Raw genomic sequence first — 17,781 nt, 5'->3', positions numbered from 1 at the left:
AATCTACTTACGCATTTGCCACAGCTCCGTTGCCGAAAAACTAAAAATGGGCTTGGCTGTGGATCCCGAGGAGTTTTCCGATGTGACCATCTACTTTAGCGACATTGTTGGTTTTACAACAATTGCCGCACACTGCAGTCCCGTGCAGGTGGTGGACCTACTGAACGATCTCTATACCATATTCGATGCCACCATTAACGCCTATAATGTGTATAAGGTGAGTGAATGGCCCAAGCCAGTAGGCGTTTCGTCTGAACAAAGATTCTGTGCTCGCAGGTCGAAACTATTGGCGACGCCTATATGGTGGTCAGTGGCGTGCCAGTCAAAATTCCCGATCACGCCGAGCAGATCGCTACCATGGCCTTGGATCTGCTGCATCAGAGTGGACGCTTCAATGTGAAGCATTTGCCGGGAGTGCCGCTCCAACTGCGCATCGGACTACATACGGGTCCTTGCTGTGCTGGAGTGGTGGGTCTGACCATGCCTCGATATTGTCTGTTTGGGGACACCGTGAATACGGCATCTAGAATGGAGTCGACAGGTGAGTTGCTCGCAATTTCTCTAAAACAACGTCTGCTACATAAAAGCTACATTTCCTTTAAATAGGCTCCTCGTGGCGCATTCACATGTCGCAGGAGACGCGGGATCGTCTAGAGGCTCGCGGTGGTTATGCCATTGAGCCGCGCGGCTTGATTGACATCAAGGGCAAGGGCATGATGAACACCTTCTGGCTCTTGGGCAAAAAAGGCTTTGATAAACAGCTGCCTGCCCCACCGCCAATTGGGTGAGTTCCTCAACAAATGATTAACTAGTAATAGAAAACAAAAACAAAGGCCTCAACCACAGCACAATTACTTCCAAGTTAACTGAAAAATCTTATATAATCTTGTGAATTTATTTTTTAAATTTTTCACTGCCCGCCTTCAGGGAGTCACATGGGTAGGTGCTGAAAACCTCTAGCATTACTTTTCTTATTCGTATTAAACATTTTTTATGATAAATCTTGACTTTTCACAGACTGGATGAGTCGCTAATTCGCAACTCCATAACGCTTAAGGCGCAGGCCAATAAATCACGTACGAGCACCAATCCCTCCTCCTCACAATCCTCGTCGCTCGCCGGCGAGTCTGTGGAGGTGAAAGTTGAAATAACGCCACCGACCAATGTAGACGTCTGCTCCAGCAATTTCCCCAATTCCTACTCATTAGATTCGAATTCGACAAACACGATCAGTCCGAATCCTACGCTCTGTCCAGAGTTTCCTACGAAAACGCCAAGCACGAGTCCGCAGTCGCGAAAACTTTCCGAACTGACGCCCGACAATCTCCTCAATCCGAACAGTTTTAATCGTTTGCCCAACTCGACGGGTGGTTCCAGCTCCCGTCTGTATAAGAAAATCGAGGAGATTATGGATCTCAGCTCCCCGTATAACCACTACAAATGCCTCAGTCCCAGCGAAAGCAATCTGACGCAATTCTACGATGGCAAGTACCTCTATAGTAGTGCCGGCGGTGCTGGCAGTGGCGCCAACGGACCGGGCAGCGGAGGTTGCTCCCACAGCGGCAGTACGGCTAAGTTTGATAGCAAGCCCGGCTCCAGTCGTCTGCTGAGACGTCAATTCAGTCTCGATCGGGATGATCAGCAATCGAAGCTGGAGCAGCATCATCAGACCTCACTGCAGGCCAACTACCAGGCTTTGGTGCATAATGCAACGAAGTCGTCGACGCTAGACATACCCATGATTCATGAAACAGTGCGCAGTCCGAAGACAACGTTGACGCGCGCCCACAAACAGAACTCTACCTCGATCACGCAGGATCTGGAGAAGATTGAAGAGATACCGCTATCGCCAGCATCCTCGCAGCATCACAGCAGTCTAGACAGCAATCTAAATCGCAGTCCCCCGTCAACACTTGAAGCGCAATCGCCGCCGGTTCCTCCACCACTTGCCATGAGCACGCGCCTCAGCGCCACCTCACCGCCCATGCTCTCCGCACCCACTTCACCGGCACCGTCACGCACACTCAACGGTCTGCACGCCTTTCGCGCCACCATGTCCCTCACCTCGGAGGCCTCGCCGCTGCCCCGCAATGCCAATCCGAATGCGAACGCACCTCCCCCTCTTCCAGTAACCGTCAATTCCAATGCCAATGCCAATGCCAACAATAATGAGGAACCGGAGCAGATGCATCGGGCGCCAGAGCTGACATTGAATGTGGAGACCCTGCTGAGCAGATAGGGCACAATTTAAGGGAATGGGTGTGGGCCGGCAATTTGAAAAGCTTTAGGTCGAAGGTCACTTTTAAAAAGTTGCCCTTCGCTACACTTGAATGAATGAATTACGAAATTATCTGTGTGGCTGTTTATCTTGGGGTGTGAATGAGGTGTGAATTAAGAGTGTGTGAGTGTGTGTTTGTGATGTGATGTCGCTAAAAAGCAAAGTCAGTACCTCGGGGTAAGAAAACTTGGTTCCAGCAGCAATATGAAGTACAATTTAGTTCAAATCTAGAGTGCAGAGTTTATAAAAAACCAAAAAACCGTTTAAAAGTTAATGTTTGCAAACGCAATGTTGGATATGTGGAACATAAAATGCATAATACATACTTGCCACACATTTTATAAGCTACACATATTTACAAACTTTTCAATAGATTTGCAATTTGAAACTACTCGTAACATTCTCACTTAATTTAAAATTGAGCTACAAACATTTCTAGTGACTTTGTTTTGAGAAAACAAGAAAATGTTCACGTTATATCTGTTTGCTTAAAATATATATTTTAAATATATATTTTTGTCTGTAGTTCGCAACCATTTTTAGTGAAATTTTTTTTCTAAAAACTCTACAAAATGTCGATATGATCGCTTAGAATTTGTTGATTTTCATAGAGTTTTTCCTTTCTTAAAAGGTAATTAAGTTCTATATATACTTTGCTGGAATATTATTTATTCCCTTTAGAATACAACTGACTTTCATATCGGAAGATAAAAACTGATTTTCGAAAAGATTGCATAAAGATATTAAGGTTTCCAAAAACAATATTTTCAAGATTTTATTAAGTTTATTAAACTTGTTTTGTTTTCGAAGAAATTCACAACATGACGCAAGTCTAGTCAAACAGAATAACAGATTTTTTCCTCAAAACTTTAACCTTTACTATCATTTATTTTTCTTTAATTGTTTTTAAAATATTAAATTTATTTATAATTTATTTATTTCTAGTTATGTCAATTTTTAATGTGAATATATTTTAAGAAGTCATTCCTTAGATAGTTTTTTTTAAATATCATTAAAATGTTTGCTAAAAAAAGTAACACTTGAAATATTATAGTTAACGAAAACATGTGCTAGGACTTGAATCTGCGAAGCCCAAAATCGATTTTTAAACAATTAATTTTAAACATTCATTAATTTCTTTAGTCTATTAATTTGAAGTGCAACTTATCCTTTGCTTCATTTCAATTTTAAAGTCTGAGGCATCAATTCAGTTAATCTTACACAAGATAGGCTTTTCATAAAGTACCATTTTCTCTTATCTCTTGTTATGTGCCAAATAGAAAGCCAAGGGGTTCAATAGGCGAACAAAGCATTAACTAGTAAATTTTTTATATGGTATTCTAACACTATTCTCAAAGGTTTTACATTCTTGTGACGACACTAGACTATTAAATAGACTACAAGTTATAAGAGTGAAAGCGAGAAGAACGAAATTTAAAAACAAATAAAAACCCAAATAGTGCAATACTGTTGTCAAAAGATGTTACCTCTTTTATACTAAATAAAAGTTTAAGGAGTTTGTAATTGCTGTGCGATTCTAAAATTGCAATAGTTTCTTCAAATTAAGTCCCAAGTCTAGTGTCATAAGGACATACTATTAAATATTTCTCTCATTGTGTGTAGTTTAAATTCCAACTTAGTTTTAAAAATAATCTGAAATGCATGCCTAAAATCAAAAGAAAAAAAGCAGTGAACCTTTTTTGTACTGACTTCCATTGATGCCACAAATAAGTGTAAACGAAATAAATATACATACATATATGTATAAAAAAAATATCGTATTAAACTGGCTGTTTCTGGGTTCTACGAAGTATGCGTTTTCAATTATAAATGTAATAATTAAAGTTCCTTTTGAATTAAAGAGAATTATTCCACATACATACATATATGTGTTTGTATACTCGTATATGGAAACGTTATGTATTATTAAACGGAACTATAAGAATTAAATACCTATTATTATTATACTACAGATAAGAAGGGCGTACATGAATTTAGTTTTCTAAAGACAATCGTTGCTATTTATTGATAAATAATGATAAACTAAATGAGAGAAAAACGTATAAGAATCGCGAACAGAGAAATAATTGAGGGATATTATACCTACAGTAAAATAGTTGTAATCATTGTCTATACCTATACATATATACATACAAGTATTTATATAGTAAGAGCATGGCAAGTGCATAACTAAGTGTAAAACTGATCAGTTATATCAAATTCAGGCGCGTTTCGGTCACTGATTCACAGTGATTCATTTTTTTATCTATCCACATTTATATAAGTGTGCAAATCACTGACTTTTCGGCTGCGATATTTGAAAGTATTTCCAAAATTTTTATAAAATGCAGTCAAGAAATCAAAAAAAAAAAAAAAAAAAAAAAAAAAAAAAAATACTGTGTGTGTCTAATATTCATGAGTAGAAAATATTCTAAATAAACAGACACCTAAAACCAATATCAGTCCCTAATGTAAGCGATAAATAAAAATCGAAACCGTTTCAAAGATTCTCAACGTAAAGCCAAAACAAAATAAAACTTAATGTTGATATTTAAATCGAAAAATAAAAATATGATCAAATAAAATTATCACTTGTATTGAAGCCAACAAACTTTGTAGTTACCAAACCCAACTTTTATAATATGCCTAAGATTAGATTTTTAAGAACAATCGCCATCACTTCCCGCCTATAATTTCATTTAATTTCTTCACTTCATGGCAACAAAAAAGAAAAATGTCAATTATTTCATAGCCAAACCATATGAAATATTCAGCACTTCACTTCTGGCATTTAAAATACCCACAAACACTTATGCATAAGCCTGATTTTAATTAACATGCCTCCTCTGTGGTTGTACATGCATTCAGCTATTTATTTATTTAATTTACAGGCGCAAGCCATTCGACCTCAACTATTGTTTAACTTCATTCCATTGCATATTTATAGGCGTCGGGCCAAATGGCAACCAGAAAGAAAAAATTGAAAACAAATATGAAATGGGATAAAAAACTCAACTGAATACAAATAAATAAATGCATAAACTTAATATTAAATGGTTGTTGTTTTAAATCGAACATAAAAACGGCTGTCGTCTGATGAAGTTAAAAAAAGTAGAATTCATACTACCTGATCAAATATTGTGGCGGCACTTACCGTGGCGGTCAAGCATACGTTGCGGTTTTCGATACCCTACTAATACACGACCACTAAAAGCTTCTATCTTTTCTCAAAACACCTCGAAATACATACTATTTAATAAACTCTTTTTCCAACTTGTTTAGCGTAAGTATGTCTCAAAAGCCACGCGTATCTTTTAACCTCTCTCAAATACGATTTAAGGAACCCTTTTCTCAACTTCTCGAAGACTATTTTTACACCCTGTACCCGATGGAAAAAAGATATATTAAGTTTGTGCAAAGTATGTAACAGAAAGAAGCATCTCCGACCCCATAAAGTGTGTTTAGCATGTCAAGACACGTGAATCCGCTTAATTATGTTTGTTCGTCCGTTCATCTGTCCGTCTGTATGAACGCTTGGATTTCGGAAACAGTGGAACCCACATCCACCAAATTTTATAAATACTTCTAAGCCCTATGAATCGCACGGCAATACGAGTTTATTTGATTTATTTGGCATATTGTTGAAGCTTTTTTTAGACTTTCTTTCCTTTCAAGAAAACCCTGATGACACTTTTACACTAAAACCTATCCGAATTTTACAGAACTGTGAGTGAAAGTGCGAATGACCGTGCTGTTAAAATCTCCTTTCGACTGATGTATTGGGTATTGCGTAGTCGACTGAAACGAATCGAATTATTCAATTAATGCACTGATTTTATGGCTTTTACATAAATAATAAGTGGCAATGAGAGCGTGCAATGTCGGCCCATTTTTAACAGATAATAAGGCCATTGAATGGGGATTATGTGTGGCTTTCATGATTGAGCTTTAAATTCTACGGTTGAAACGCTGCAAACAAACAATTGAAATTTAAAGAAATGTAGCAAAAAGCTTAAATCAAAAGTTAAAGCACGGACTTCTTCCCCAGCTGAAAAACAGCACAACTTAAACATTTTTTTTCCAATATTTATATAACTTATAAAAATGAAACAATCGCCCGTTCAAGTTATGGGTGGCATGGATTTAACTTTTCGTTTATTGGAAGTATTTTTGCAGTGACTTCTAGATTGAAGTCATTCATCGCCTGCCCGATCATCTTCCATATAGTATCTGTGAAAATGCTATTCCTCCTCCTCCTTGTCCTTGCGATGCGATTTCTTTTTGTCACTGCGACTGGACGAGGATGCGGAGCTGCTCCCTTGTTTGCTGCTCCGTTCGCTGCGCTCCTTTTCGCGAGATTTCGATTTGCGGCGACTGGACTTGTCGCGCGATCTGGACCGACCCTCTCGCCGCGAGCTGCTACGCTCCTTATCCTTCTCCTTGTCCTTATCTTTGTCCCGTTCGCTGCGGTCCTTTTCACGCTCCTTATCGCGTTCTTTGTCACGCTGCCTATCACGATCGCGCTGCTCCTTTTGGTCGCGATCCTTGCGCTTCTCCTCCTTGAGCATGTGCAAGTAGTCCTCAAAGTATTCCTCGCGATATGCCGAGTCCAAGGCGCGATAGCGTGGATCCGCCTCGAATTTTTTCTTTATATCGTACCAGCGTGTGTGCCGCTCAATATCGTGCCGCTCCCGCAACATATCAATGAAATCCTTGCGCAACTATTAGATGGAGGAACAAGTTATTTTAAATATAGGAAATAGATGGAATTCTTTGCTCACCTGCTCTTTTTTCATTTGTTTGTCCTTTTCACGCCGCCGCCGCTCACGTTCGTCATCGTAGTTGCCACGTTCGCTACTGGATTGGGAAGTGGGAGGCATATTGCTGCCATTGCCGCCCATAGGCATGCGTTGGGGTGGCCCCATGCCCATTCGCATCTGTGGCGGCGGTCCATTGGGTCCCATCATGATGCCAGGCATGCCCGGCGGAGGACCCATATCTGAACGGAAGATTCACAATTTAATACAAAAAAGTAAATGAAATCTTTCTCCATTGGCTGCACTTACTCATGTTGGGTGGCATGCGCATGTTCGGTGGCATCATGCCCGGTGGCGCGTGTCCGCGTAGCTGAGGTGGTGGTCCAATTTGTGGCGGCGGACCGATTATTTGCGGCGGCATGCCCGGTGGGCCGGACAATTGTGGCGGTGGCTGCTGCATGTGACTGGGTCCTGGGGTGAGCTCTTTGATGCCTGTGGGCACCCAGCCGGGATTGTCATTACCCCACTGGGACTCCTGCGTGGGCTCATAGCCATAGTCGAAGGGTTCCGGCTCGTAGGAGAAGACCTCATCGGCGGCGCCGGGCGGTGGGAAGTTTGGAGTCAATTGCGCGCGCGAATATTCGCGACACTCGGCCGTCATCACTTGTATGGCATTCTCCTTGGCCCCCGTTGTTGTCATGATGGGCCGTGGCGGTCGTTGCATCATTCCCATGCCCATGCGAGGGGGCTGTTGCATCATGCCTGGTGGTGGCATGCCAGGCGGCGGCATTTGCATGGAACCCTCGCCTATGCTGGTGATCTGATTGTGATGCATGTTGGGACCCATGCCGGGCGGTCCATTACCGTCCGGCGGTCCCATTTGTGCACTCTGATTGACATTTTGTGTTAGACTGGCGAGCCCAACGCCGCTCTCCACCACACGGAATCGTTTCTGACGCTCGCAATAGGCGCGCCACGTCTCCTCGTTGAAACCGTAATTGAAGTAATCCGTTATATCCGCGCCAGGCTTGCGCCACGGCTTCTCCTCTAGCGAATCTATGCTGAACTCGTGCACAGCCACCCCGTTTATGGTGCCGGCGCCCTCAAAATCCTCGATACTGAACTTGCCACCCTGGCCCGCGGGCTTAGCCTTGTCCGCCGCTGATGCGCCCACCAGCAAGTTAGGGCGCTGCTTAATGTTGTACGTGCTTGGGGCAGATTTAATGTCACCAATTACCACATTTATGTCATCATCGGAATCATCATCGTCGTCCTCATCGGAACCTGATGCCGTACGCTCTTTGCGCGTTCCCGCCATGCCTTCATCCCCGCCCGCGTCCGTCATTTCCTCATCCTCCTGCTGCTCCTCCTCCTCCTCGCCCTCAGCTGTCCTTGCACCACAGCTGCCCTCATCACCATCGACACGAGACGCACGCGAGTTGCCATCCGTTGTATCCGGTAACGTGCCACCCAGTGCCACCGCGTCGTCCTCCTCCATTTCCTGTGCGGGATCATCAAACTCCACATAGTCCGGCACCTCATCTTTTGGAAAAGTACCCAACGCATCTGGTTGTTCGCCGGTCACGGCGGCCAAAGCCAAAGCCTCGTGCTCGATGGCTGTTGCTGTCTGCTGCGCCTCCGTGGGTGGCTCATTGGTTGTAGAGTCGGGATTCGAGCTGCCATATAGCCAGCTATCTTCGTTGGTGTCATCCGCCATTTTGTGCTAAATTATATCTTTAATTTAAATACGAAAACTTGTCAACTTCTGCAGACAACAAAATTGACGCGGTGTTCCGTTTCCACGGCGTTCACTAGCGAAATGCTTGACATGGAACACAAGTGGCCGCACAGCTGTTCACCTGCCATTCGCCGTAAAGCGGATAGTTACCGCGCATTTTTCATTTCTTTTTAAACTTCATTTTTCAATAAAAATGCAGCAATATTATTAAAGTGTTTTATTGCGTTTATAGCGTTTTTAAAATATCTCTAACCACCGTGCGAAACATATAGGAAAGCACACAATCAAAGCGACGCAGACACAGCTGTCGCAAACCCAAAAGCAGTTGCCCGAAACGCAACCAATTCGATTGCTGCAGCGTATAACGAGCCAGCGAGGCCAAAGCTCCATTTCCGGCTGCCTCCAGCACCATCGCGTATTCCGGGCTCAGTGCAAGCTCTACAATATTGGTTCAAAAAGGATAATTGTAATTACGCAGAATTGACTGCTGCTAACTAAATTTTAAAATGCATTGTAAATATAATCTCTCTACGGTTAAAAACAAATAAAAGCAAATAAAGAAAAATACAATTTAAAGCAATTGTTTATGCTTTATTGTAATATGTTTTTAATTATTTGTTGTAGTTTTTATATAAAATATTTTTGGGTATTTAAAATATTAAATTTTTGTTGAAGTTATTTCCTTTAATCATCATAATATATTGAATATAATATAATATTGAATTTTTTTCCAACTCACCTTTGCGGCACAGTATGAGCGTCTCGAGAAAGTTTAATTCAAGAACATCTGCTCGCAATTCTTGCGCCTCGGCTATCAGACGCTTCAGCTGCACATCTCCACAGGACTCGATCAAGGACTTGATGTCCAGGGACCAGTGGGAGGCGCGCAGCACAAAGCACTCGCTCCACACCACATGCAGAATGGCGTCCTGCTGGGCTCTTTCTAGCAGCCGAAACTGCTCATTGCACTTGGCTTGACGCAGACAGGCGACCAGGATCTGGGCGAGTATCTGAAAGGGCAAGGTGTGGCCGGCAGTAGGATGCAAGGCTGTGGGCGTGACCAGCGCCTGCACGCGTCCATTGCTGCCACTGGCGGCGGGCTGTAGATTCCGCGGTCCACGCTCCTCCTGAACGGCAGCCGTATTCATTCCCACGGCCAGGCAACGCCGGAAGCGGCAGTAAGGGCACCAATTCCTTCTGGCCTTATCGACAATGCAGTTCCCCTTGACGGCTATGCAGGCATACCCAGTGCCTTTGCGGACACTTCGCTTGAAAAAGCAGGAGCAGCCGTCACAGCAGGATACTCCATAGTGTTTCCCCGAACTCTGATCCCCACACACCCGACAGGCGCTATAAAGTACCGCCGTTGGACTTACAAGCGACATACTAACTAGAGAGTTCAAGTGAAATGAGCGGCTAGCACAGAGTCCTCGCCACTTTTATAGCCTTGCAAGCAATATTGGCCACAAATGATATGCAAATCAAAAGCACTTCAAACTACTCGATGTGCATTGTGTTTCCACATGATTTGTAGTTTTTATTTATTTAGCGATTTCCACACCCACAACAGCACGAACTTTGGGCGTAACATGTCAGAGGTGACAACGCTTTGGCCGCAAATGTGTTAACAATTTGTAAACAATCATTGTTTTGCTCTATGATTGGTCGACCACTTCTGAGGTCCTTCGACGCTCTGACGCTTTGTGTAAAGAAAGGTACGCGTCCCGTAAGCCCACAATTAGGGGTTGCTGGGTGGGGGGATGATTTGGGCGTTGATGGGTCAGTCAAATGTTCAATTATTATTACTTATTATTATTATTTACTGCAATCAAACAAAATGCTTTAATGTGTACAATACTTTCTAAATGAAATCATTTATAAATCAATATTTTAAACTTTTGCTTATTATTGTTAAATAATTATTTTTATATGTTATAAGTATATTATATTATTTTATTTTATTATTTATGTAACGACACAAAATTTGAATGCAGTTGAATAATTCAATTGTTGTCTTATTTCTTATAATAAAATGCCAATTTCTTTACAATATTCCATAATGCTTTAATACAGTAATGGGTGTAAGCAATTAATTTAAACAATTTACAATTATTATATTTAATTTACTTTACAACAAATCTTAAAATAAAAATGAAATTGAAAAAAAAAATTTATTAATTATAATTATAAATTAATAATAAATTATAAAAATGGCACATAATACATTTAGTAAGCTATAAAAGTATACTAACTAATTCAAATAATTTAAAACTCTTATATTTCTTCAAAAATAATTAAACTATTTAATTATGTAAGAGAAGTGTTCGAAAATTATAAACTCTTATATCATGTCAACTCTCTTAAGATTATTTCATGTATTATTTCATTCAATGGGAATATTTGAAAACTTTTTCCCGCTCAATTCAAAAAATAACATTCACAGTAATAAGCATGCAGTGTTGTCCTACTATATATCTGCAATTGCAATCTATTACTCTTATCGCTCATTCCCACCGTTTCCCTTAAAGTCTATTGAAAACTATATTTAATCGCGGTATTCAAGAAAACAGTTTTAGAACTGTCTTGTAACCTCTTTATTAAATTATGTTTATTGTTGCTTTAAAAAACATATTGTATTAAGTCTTCAATCGTGATTCATATTTTTATATTTGTGATTTGTGCAAATTCATTTTCAAATGGAATTGCAATGATTTTGTTTTTATAACTGTTGCAACCAGGGCTGGCAGCAACTGTAATAACTGTGAAATTTTGCGTTTGTGATGTAATTATTATTTTATCACTGGGTGTGATTTGTGAATTTGTCAGCACAGCGAACCAGTGACAGGCACATAAATATTGCTCACCTCTAATTTACAAGTCTATTTACAAATCAAATTTGCGTTAAAAATTGTAAAATAATGCTGACTGGACAGGTTACACACAGTTATCTAGGAAATATGTGCAGCATTGTGATACCACTTTCAAATGCCAAGGAAAAACCGGACACGGGCACGCCAGCCACTCCGCCAGAAACGGAAGCCAACATCAGCATGCTTTTGGATCGCATAAGGAACTGCGATGTTTTTATAGATGACAATGATTTGTACTTTTATGCATACAAGCTACACAAGTGAGTGGATATAATATATATAATACTTATTGCATGTTGTTTGTTATAATAATTGTAATGTGCGTGCAGATTCCATAGCCGCCGCGCATTTGACATAAAGGAGCTGAAAACGCTGAACATAAACTTTTCCACCGTTGATAATTGTTATCAGCTGAACATACCCTGCTCCCCGCCCACTGCCAATGCGGGAGGCGGGGCCGCTGGCGGCGTCGGCGGCAGCGCCAATGCAATAGCAGCCAAACCAAAGACTATGCGAAAGGAGTACATTGCCAATTTCTTGCACATGACCCCGCTGGCGGAGACGCTGCAGGAAAACGCTCCGCTGGTACAGGAATGGAAACTAAAACGCATCACTGAACAGTGCCAACTGCAAATTGATGGCCAGGACCGTTTCTACAAGCTGACCAGTAACTTTAATTACGGCTATGCCAGTAAATACAGCGGCCCGCTGCAATCCTGCGAGGTACGAAATTCATTTGTCTGTCGTTGAAAATATAAAAAAAAATGAGCTTTTCCCTTCCAATAGCTGGACAAGGTCACCTGCCGTGTACCGGAGCCTTATCGCCTAAGTCCCGTGCAGCGTCGCTTGGAGCGTATTACGGACGAGATGAAACGCTTTTCACGCGAGCAATACAAGCTGAACTTTGTGGAGCTGCAGGTGCCGCCCGGCCATCAGAATCCGCAACGCTACAAGCCCAAAATCTATGAGACCTCCATGACACAAGAGCAGGCGCATCTGCTGCACAATCTCTGTGTTTACGACTCCGAACAGTCGCCAATCACAATTACTCGCCAAATGCAAAACGAAATCGACTGCGGCCTCATCAGCATTATATTGGCCATTTGCTACGATGTCCGCACCACTAACAATGAGCCCACCTGTGAATCGGGCTGGACACGCAGCATCCTCTGTCCGCTCTTCTGCTATTTCGAGCAGTTCGACAATTATAAGGATGTGCTGGTGGCATTCCTGCGTCGAGTCATAACCTATCCGCTCTACAGAAACTTCGAGTTGGGCCGTCAGTGCGTGCGGGATGCGATTGAGGTGTTGAAGGGGAGTCGCAATTGGCTTCTAAATCAAATGCTGCTCACACACCAACAGTTCTCCACCAGTGAACCGAGTCACGATAACTATAACACCTACTATCTAGAGGACTATATACGCTATTTATCCAATCCGGCCACCAGCGATGAGCATTTGCGTCTGTTAGCGCGTAACGTGAAGAACGTGCTTATGGATGTGGGAAAACGGCATGTAGAGCTCGGCGTTTCGGAAATTGAGACTGAATTGATAAGAGAGCTGATGCAAGAAATGCGTCTGGATGCGGGCAACGACTCGTCACATCCCTCCGGTGACGACATGGACAACGACACATCGGGCCAGGATGATGAGACAACGACAGATGATGATAGCGTTATAACCGACTCCTTCGATAGCATGGACATGCGCCTAATTGAAAACGAGAGTGTCTATGCAGTCGACGATGAGTCCTCGTCGGAGCAAGACGACGAGGATGAGGATATCGACGATAGCAATTCCTCAACAACTACAACCAGCGAAGCCGAAGGCAACAGCGTCATTGAGCAGTGCAGCAATAGTAATAGCAATAGCGAGACTGCTGCCAGCGCGAGCACAAAGTAGTTTAATTGAAATGAAAATCGTTAATGCTATTGCTCCTATTGTTAATATTATAGTTGTTGCCTTGTCTAAGAAAAACCATCAACCATTACCTAACCAATCAATCAACCAACCAACCAACAAACTTAATGTCAAAGAACGGAGGCTAAACAGTGATTACTTTTATGCAAAAGCAAAACGCAAATGTAAATGTAAATTAACACAAAAATCAGAAACTCTACCATATTTAAAATATAATTATTTTAAAATGTACAATAATTTTAACGTCAACTCCAAGCATTGGCAAATAATTTTGTTTTTTTTATATATATACACACACATGCTTCTATTTATATATATATATATATAAATTATGAATTTAAGCATTTAAATTACATGATTTAAAGTGGAATTTTGAATTCTCTGCACTGCAAACTCTAGATGTGTATCTTGTAAATATTGTTGTTGGTGCTGCATTGCAAGGCAAACGAAACAAAAAGAAATTAATTATGAAATGTAAACGAGAGGAGGTATGTAAACAGCATAAAAAACAAAACGGTGAAGTCATCTAAAACTTAGTTAACTGGAGTTCAAGTTGTATAAATGTCATAGAATTAACGGCAAATATATATACAAGTAAATATATATTTTTGTAACATACAATAAAAACCTTTATCTTCTTTTATTTAAGTACTTGATAATTTGACTAAGCGAACTAAGTATGGGCTGGTATTCACCAGGGATAAGTATAGCTGAAAATATTCTTTAACATCTTCCTATGTAAACATAATTAACCGAATGCCTGCTGTTATTTAGTAATAGCCCGAAACGGACATACGGCCATGTTTTTTAAAGGCAAACAATGACAGGAAATGAGTCGTTGCAGCAGATTTTTGCTTACTCTCCACATGCATCCAATAGAAAATCTTACGATTTTGTGCCCAATAAACGCAGTTCTGATTTGCATAAGAAATATTCCCTAAACACCTGGTATTTGGCGATTTGGTGCATCCCTACTTACATTCCCGGGGCATTGGAGTTCGGATCATGCAGCTATCTTTCCTCCAGCTGCTTTTGTTTACATTTGAAAGGCAACCAATATGAAAATATCCAGATTTCGTAATGCTCTCTTAGGATCATCCCGCCATTTTATGTTCACTCATAATTTAAATCCCTGCCAGCTGTGTATTTGCTGTTCATTTGTGTTCGACTGAAAGCCTTATCAACGTTGCGAGCGAATTTGTTGAATTTAATTTGATTTTTTTCAAACGGGATCGACTTGAAACTCAGTTTCTATGTTAATAAAAGAAATGTGCTATTATAGCCCCAATCAGTCAGGATAAGATACAAGTATTAGGTATATACTTTATATGTACGTTTATTATTTTTATATGCATATCTCATTACATTTAAAAGCTAATTTAAATATTTATGGACTGTTATTTAAGTGTGCGGCTCTCATTGTTGTTGCGGCTGTTGTTGCTGTTGTTAGTCGTGCTGCTCGCTCGCCTATAAATTAATAAGTATGTAAAGCTAAAATTTACAAGTTAACTAACTAATTATTAGAAACTGCTAAATAGAAATTGCGCAAATCAATTCACACCCAAATGGCGGCCAATTACCGAATTGAATTCCTACTTTTTATATACAACACAAAATTGTTTAACAAAAATTGAGTTTCTGTTTCCTTTTTTTCGCTTATTTTCTTATGTTTTGGACAATTTACTTACAAACTACGTACAACACATGCTAAGCGCTTTGCATACAAAAAATACACATTTAACATGGCTTTGACAAATTTCTTTCACTCTCTGGTTGAACCAAAAAATACGTAATCCAACATTGTTCACGATTTTCCATTAACCGCACTGAGTTTGAGTTCTTTTTTGTTTTTAAATATTTACAACACAATTTTAAACTAGTTTTAAGTTTGAGTTTTGCCCAATCATCATTATCTTCATCTCAACATCATTATCATCATTGCCTTCTGTTGTTGTTGGTATGTCAGCGCTGTTACAGATCTGCAAGCATTTAACAGTGAGTGCGTATGTTAATTAACATAACAGCGGCCTGTTACATACTCATCGTCTCCTGCTGAATTTCAACTTTGTACGATGGATTGTCGTAAGCAGCGTCGCTCTTGCGCGGGGGCGTGATGGATGCCGTTTGATGGACACGCCTCCTAGTGATGATCAGCAACAGCACAAGCGTTGACATAATCGCCAACGCGGCCACAACAGAGACCACAACAAGCGGACCATAGTAGTCGCCAACCGGTTGATCTGTGCCCGCTGTTAAAAGTTTTCCTGAGTCGTCAAAAGAGAAGGAAAGGGATTAGAGAGAGCGCAAAAATGAAAAAGTGTAATGCCAATTATTCAAGCAATACACAAAACAAAACTACGCCGACAAGTTCAGAATATGTACAATATGTATACTTGTATATACAATCAGTAAGTATTGTCTAAGTTTATCCATAAAACAAACAGTTCACAAAAAAAGATTAACTTTCAGTTTAAAGTGCATTTGAAAAAGGAAAATTTCTTGGGCTATGTTGGAAATTACCAAAGTTTTTCAAGTTCAAATAGATGCGTTCGAAAATACGCAAGACTTGCAAAGATCAAAAGTTCGTTATGCAGTTAATTTCTTAGAGCTATGGGATTTTTTACTTACCAGTCTTGCCCGGCGTCGCGGGTCCACCCGGCTTGGTAATAAAGTTGACGACATTACTCTTCTTGGTATTGCCATTGGTGAGATACATCTCGAGCCAGAGACGATATTTAGTGCCCGGCTTCAGATCCATAATCAGAGTGCCCGTCGTGCTATCCCGTTTGGCCACCTTGAACACGCTGGAGTCCTCCTTGCCGGCATCGCTCTGGTAGATAGCGCGATAGATGTGCACGTATTTGTCCTCCGGATATGGCACACCGTTCCACGAAATTTCCACACTCTGAGCCTTGACCTTGGTCACATTGACCGTAACATCGAAGCTGTAGACATCTACCTTTGGCGCGGTGCGGACCTTAATCATATGGCCGGCACGTAATTCGGCGCCGTGACCCGGGAAGGGTATATAATAGATGCCGATTTCGTAGCCCGTGTCCGCCTGCAAGTTCTGGATGGTATAGCTGGTCAGTGTGCGATGTATGAGCGGAGTGGAGGAGTAAATCATGCCCGTGAGTTCCTTATATCTCAACTGGACGCCGTCGACATATTCCAGCTGATCGTCGGAGAGTTTCTTCCACGTAAGCTGCAGCCACGTGCTGTTCGTTTCGCTGACATTGAGTTCGGGATCCTCCACGGTCTTGAATATGTCCTGGAAGTCGGGTCTGTAGTCCGAGATGGAAGGTGGCGGCGTAATAGTGCGTTCTGCTGGCATCTTCACGGTGAAGATGGCACTCGAGGGTTGTGAGTTCAAATCGCGCAAGATCAGCGTGATCTTCACACGATATAGCGAATTAGGTTCCAGACCCGGCAAATCGAACTCCATCTGAGAAGTGGCAATGAGATCTTCGGGTGGCGCAAAGATCTGCTGTTCCCAAGTGGACGTATCATTGCCCCGACCATTTGTATACCTCAGCTCGACCCGTCCATGCAGGTTCACATAAACCTGCGGCACGGTGAAGACAATTCGTATGGTCCGTGGATCGATGGCCTCCAGCGTATGCACCTCAATGTCCGGTTGTAAATTGTTGTTGAAGCCTAATGGAAAAGATTTGCGATTAACTAGCCACTCAATTTTCAAATCAAGTTATAGTCGGGTTTATAGAGTTTAGAGTTTAGATAATGCCCATAGATTAGTGTCAAAAAGAAGCATTGAATGAGTGGTTTAGAGAGGTTGCAAGATGCCTGTGTAAATGGTAGGTGGTGGTGTATGAGGTGGTGTGTGAGGTTTGTGAGCTTTGTGGATTGCTTTGGTCACAGTTAGTGCCCTGAGCTGACTGTTGTATACTGTAGAGAGAGCAGAGAGTAGAGGTAAAGTTTCGAGTGTGTCCAGACTAGACGCCTTTTCTCCACCTAATCCACAGAACAGAATATCGGAAAGTCCAATCACACAGTAACTTAAGTAAATCCTTGTAAGGGCAATTAAATAAGCCCACAACTGAACTATCTTTATAGGTATCCCCTTTATATACATAATTCAATATCTGATCTGATTATTGAAGAAAGTTATTTTATAAAAACAATTGCTTAATTGTTCTTAAAACAAATTGAATTTTTGGCATGAACATTTTTTATAAAATTAAATAAATATCATCTAAA

At 41.1% G+C, this 17,781-nt stretch overlaps 5 protein-coding genes across 5 annotated transcripts in view; 2 read left to right on the top strand and 3 right to left on the bottom strand.

Annotated features, from left to right (window-relative positions):
- LOC115623929 overlaps positions 1-2,239 on the top strand; it is a 79,888-nt gene extending 77,649 nt beyond the window's left edge. The window contains exons 11-15 of the mRNA XM_030518488.1: positions 25-217; positions 277-541; positions 607-784; positions 928-939; positions 1,018-2,239. Coding sequence (XP_030374348.1) covers positions 25-217; positions 277-541; positions 607-784; positions 928-939; positions 1,018-2,239 — 1,870 coding nt within the window. The remainder of the gene's footprint in view (positions 1-24; positions 218-276; positions 542-606; positions 785-927; positions 940-1,017) is intronic.
- Positions 2,240-6,404: 4,165 nt separating this feature from the next.
- LOC115623810 (pre-mRNA 3'-end-processing factor FIP1) lies at positions 6,405-8,805 on the bottom strand. The gene is made up of 3 exons (XM_030518354.1): positions 7,345-8,805; positions 7,060-7,277; positions 6,405-6,999 (listed from the first exon to the last, which is right to left on the bottom strand). The coding sequence occupies exons 1-3, from the start codon at positions 8,750-8,752 to the stop codon at positions 6,520-6,522; spliced, it is 2,106 nt and encodes a 701-aa protein (XP_030374214.1). The 5' UTR covers positions 8,753-8,805; the 3' UTR covers positions 6,405-6,519.
- Positions 8,806-8,999: 194 nt separating this feature from the next.
- On the bottom strand, positions 9,000-10,158 carry LOC115623928 (photoreceptor-specific nuclear receptor). The gene is made up of 2 exons (XM_030518487.1): positions 9,513-10,158; positions 9,000-9,211 (listed from the first exon to the last, which is right to left on the bottom strand). The coding sequence occupies exons 1-2, from the start codon at positions 10,156-10,158 to the stop codon at positions 9,000-9,002; spliced, it is 858 nt and encodes a 285-aa protein (XP_030374347.1).
- A 1,486-nt stretch (positions 10,159-11,644) lies between these two features.
- On the top strand, positions 11,645-13,800 carry LOC115623699 (protein SHQ1 homolog). The gene is made up of 3 exons (XM_030518175.1): positions 11,645-11,903; positions 11,973-12,366; positions 12,430-13,800. The coding sequence occupies exons 1-3, from the start codon at positions 11,692-11,694 to the stop codon at positions 13,543-13,545; spliced, it is 1,722 nt and encodes a 573-aa protein (XP_030374035.1). The 5' UTR covers positions 11,645-11,691; the 3' UTR covers positions 13,546-13,800.
- A 1,074-nt stretch (positions 13,801-14,874) lies between these two features.
- The window catches only part of LOC115623645 (putative epidermal cell surface receptor), a 28,625-nt gene continuing 25,718 nt past the window's right edge, over positions 14,875-17,781 (bottom strand). Inside the window, 2 exon segments of the mRNA XM_030518091.1 lie at positions 14,875-15,827; positions 16,192-17,220. Of these exon segments, the coding sequence (XP_030373951.1) occupies positions 15,595-15,827; positions 16,192-17,220 (1,262 nt within the window). The 3' untranslated portion in view covers positions 14,875-15,594.

The sequence above is a fragment of the Scaptodrosophila lebanonensis genome, unplaced genomic scaffold (genome assembly GCF_003285725.1).
Source record: "Scaptodrosophila lebanonensis strain 11010-0011.00,11010-0021.00 unplaced genomic scaffold, SlebRS2 tig00000053-arrow-pilon, whole genome shotgun sequence".
Classification (NCBI taxonomy): domain Eukaryota; kingdom Metazoa; phylum Arthropoda; class Insecta; order Diptera; family Drosophilidae; genus Scaptodrosophila; species Scaptodrosophila lebanonensis.
Note: the sequence above shows the minus strand (reverse complement) of the source record. Positions and strands in the feature narration are given on the sequence as shown.

Excerpts from the sequence above, each read along its gene's own strand:
- LOC115623810 (XM_030518354.1), bottom strand. The coding sequence starts at position 8,752 with ATGGCGGATGACACCAACGAAGATAGCTGGCTATATGGCAGCTCGAAT. Across the intron at positions 7,278-7,344 it reads GCGCATGCCACCCAACATGA|ATATGGGTCCTCCGCCGGGC; the intron begins GTAAGTGCAGCC and ends TCTTCCGTTCAG. Across the intron at positions 7,000-7,059 it reads AACAAATGAAAAAAGAGCAG|TTGCGCAAGGATTTCATTGA; the intron begins GTGAGCAAAGAA and ends TCCATCTAATAG.
- LOC115623928 (XM_030518487.1), bottom strand. The coding sequence starts at position 10,158 with ATGTCGCTTGTAAGTCCAACGGCGGTACTTTATAGCGCCTGTCGGGTG. Across the intron at positions 9,212-9,512 it reads GCTCATACTGTGCCGCAAAG|AGCTTGCACTGAGCCCGGAA; the intron begins GTGAGTTGGAAA and ends CCAATATTGTAG.
- LOC115623699 (XM_030518175.1), top strand. The coding sequence starts at position 11,692 with ATGCTGACTGGACAGGTTACACACAGTTATCTAGGAAATATGTGCAGC. Across the intron at positions 11,904-11,972 it reads TATGCATACAAGCTACACAA|ATTCCATAGCCGCCGCGCAT; the intron begins GTGAGTGGATAT and ends ATGTGCGTGCAG. Across the intron at positions 12,367-12,429 it reads GCCCGCTGCAATCCTGCGAG|CTGGACAAGGTCACCTGCCG; the intron begins GTACGAAATTCA and ends CCCTTCCAATAG.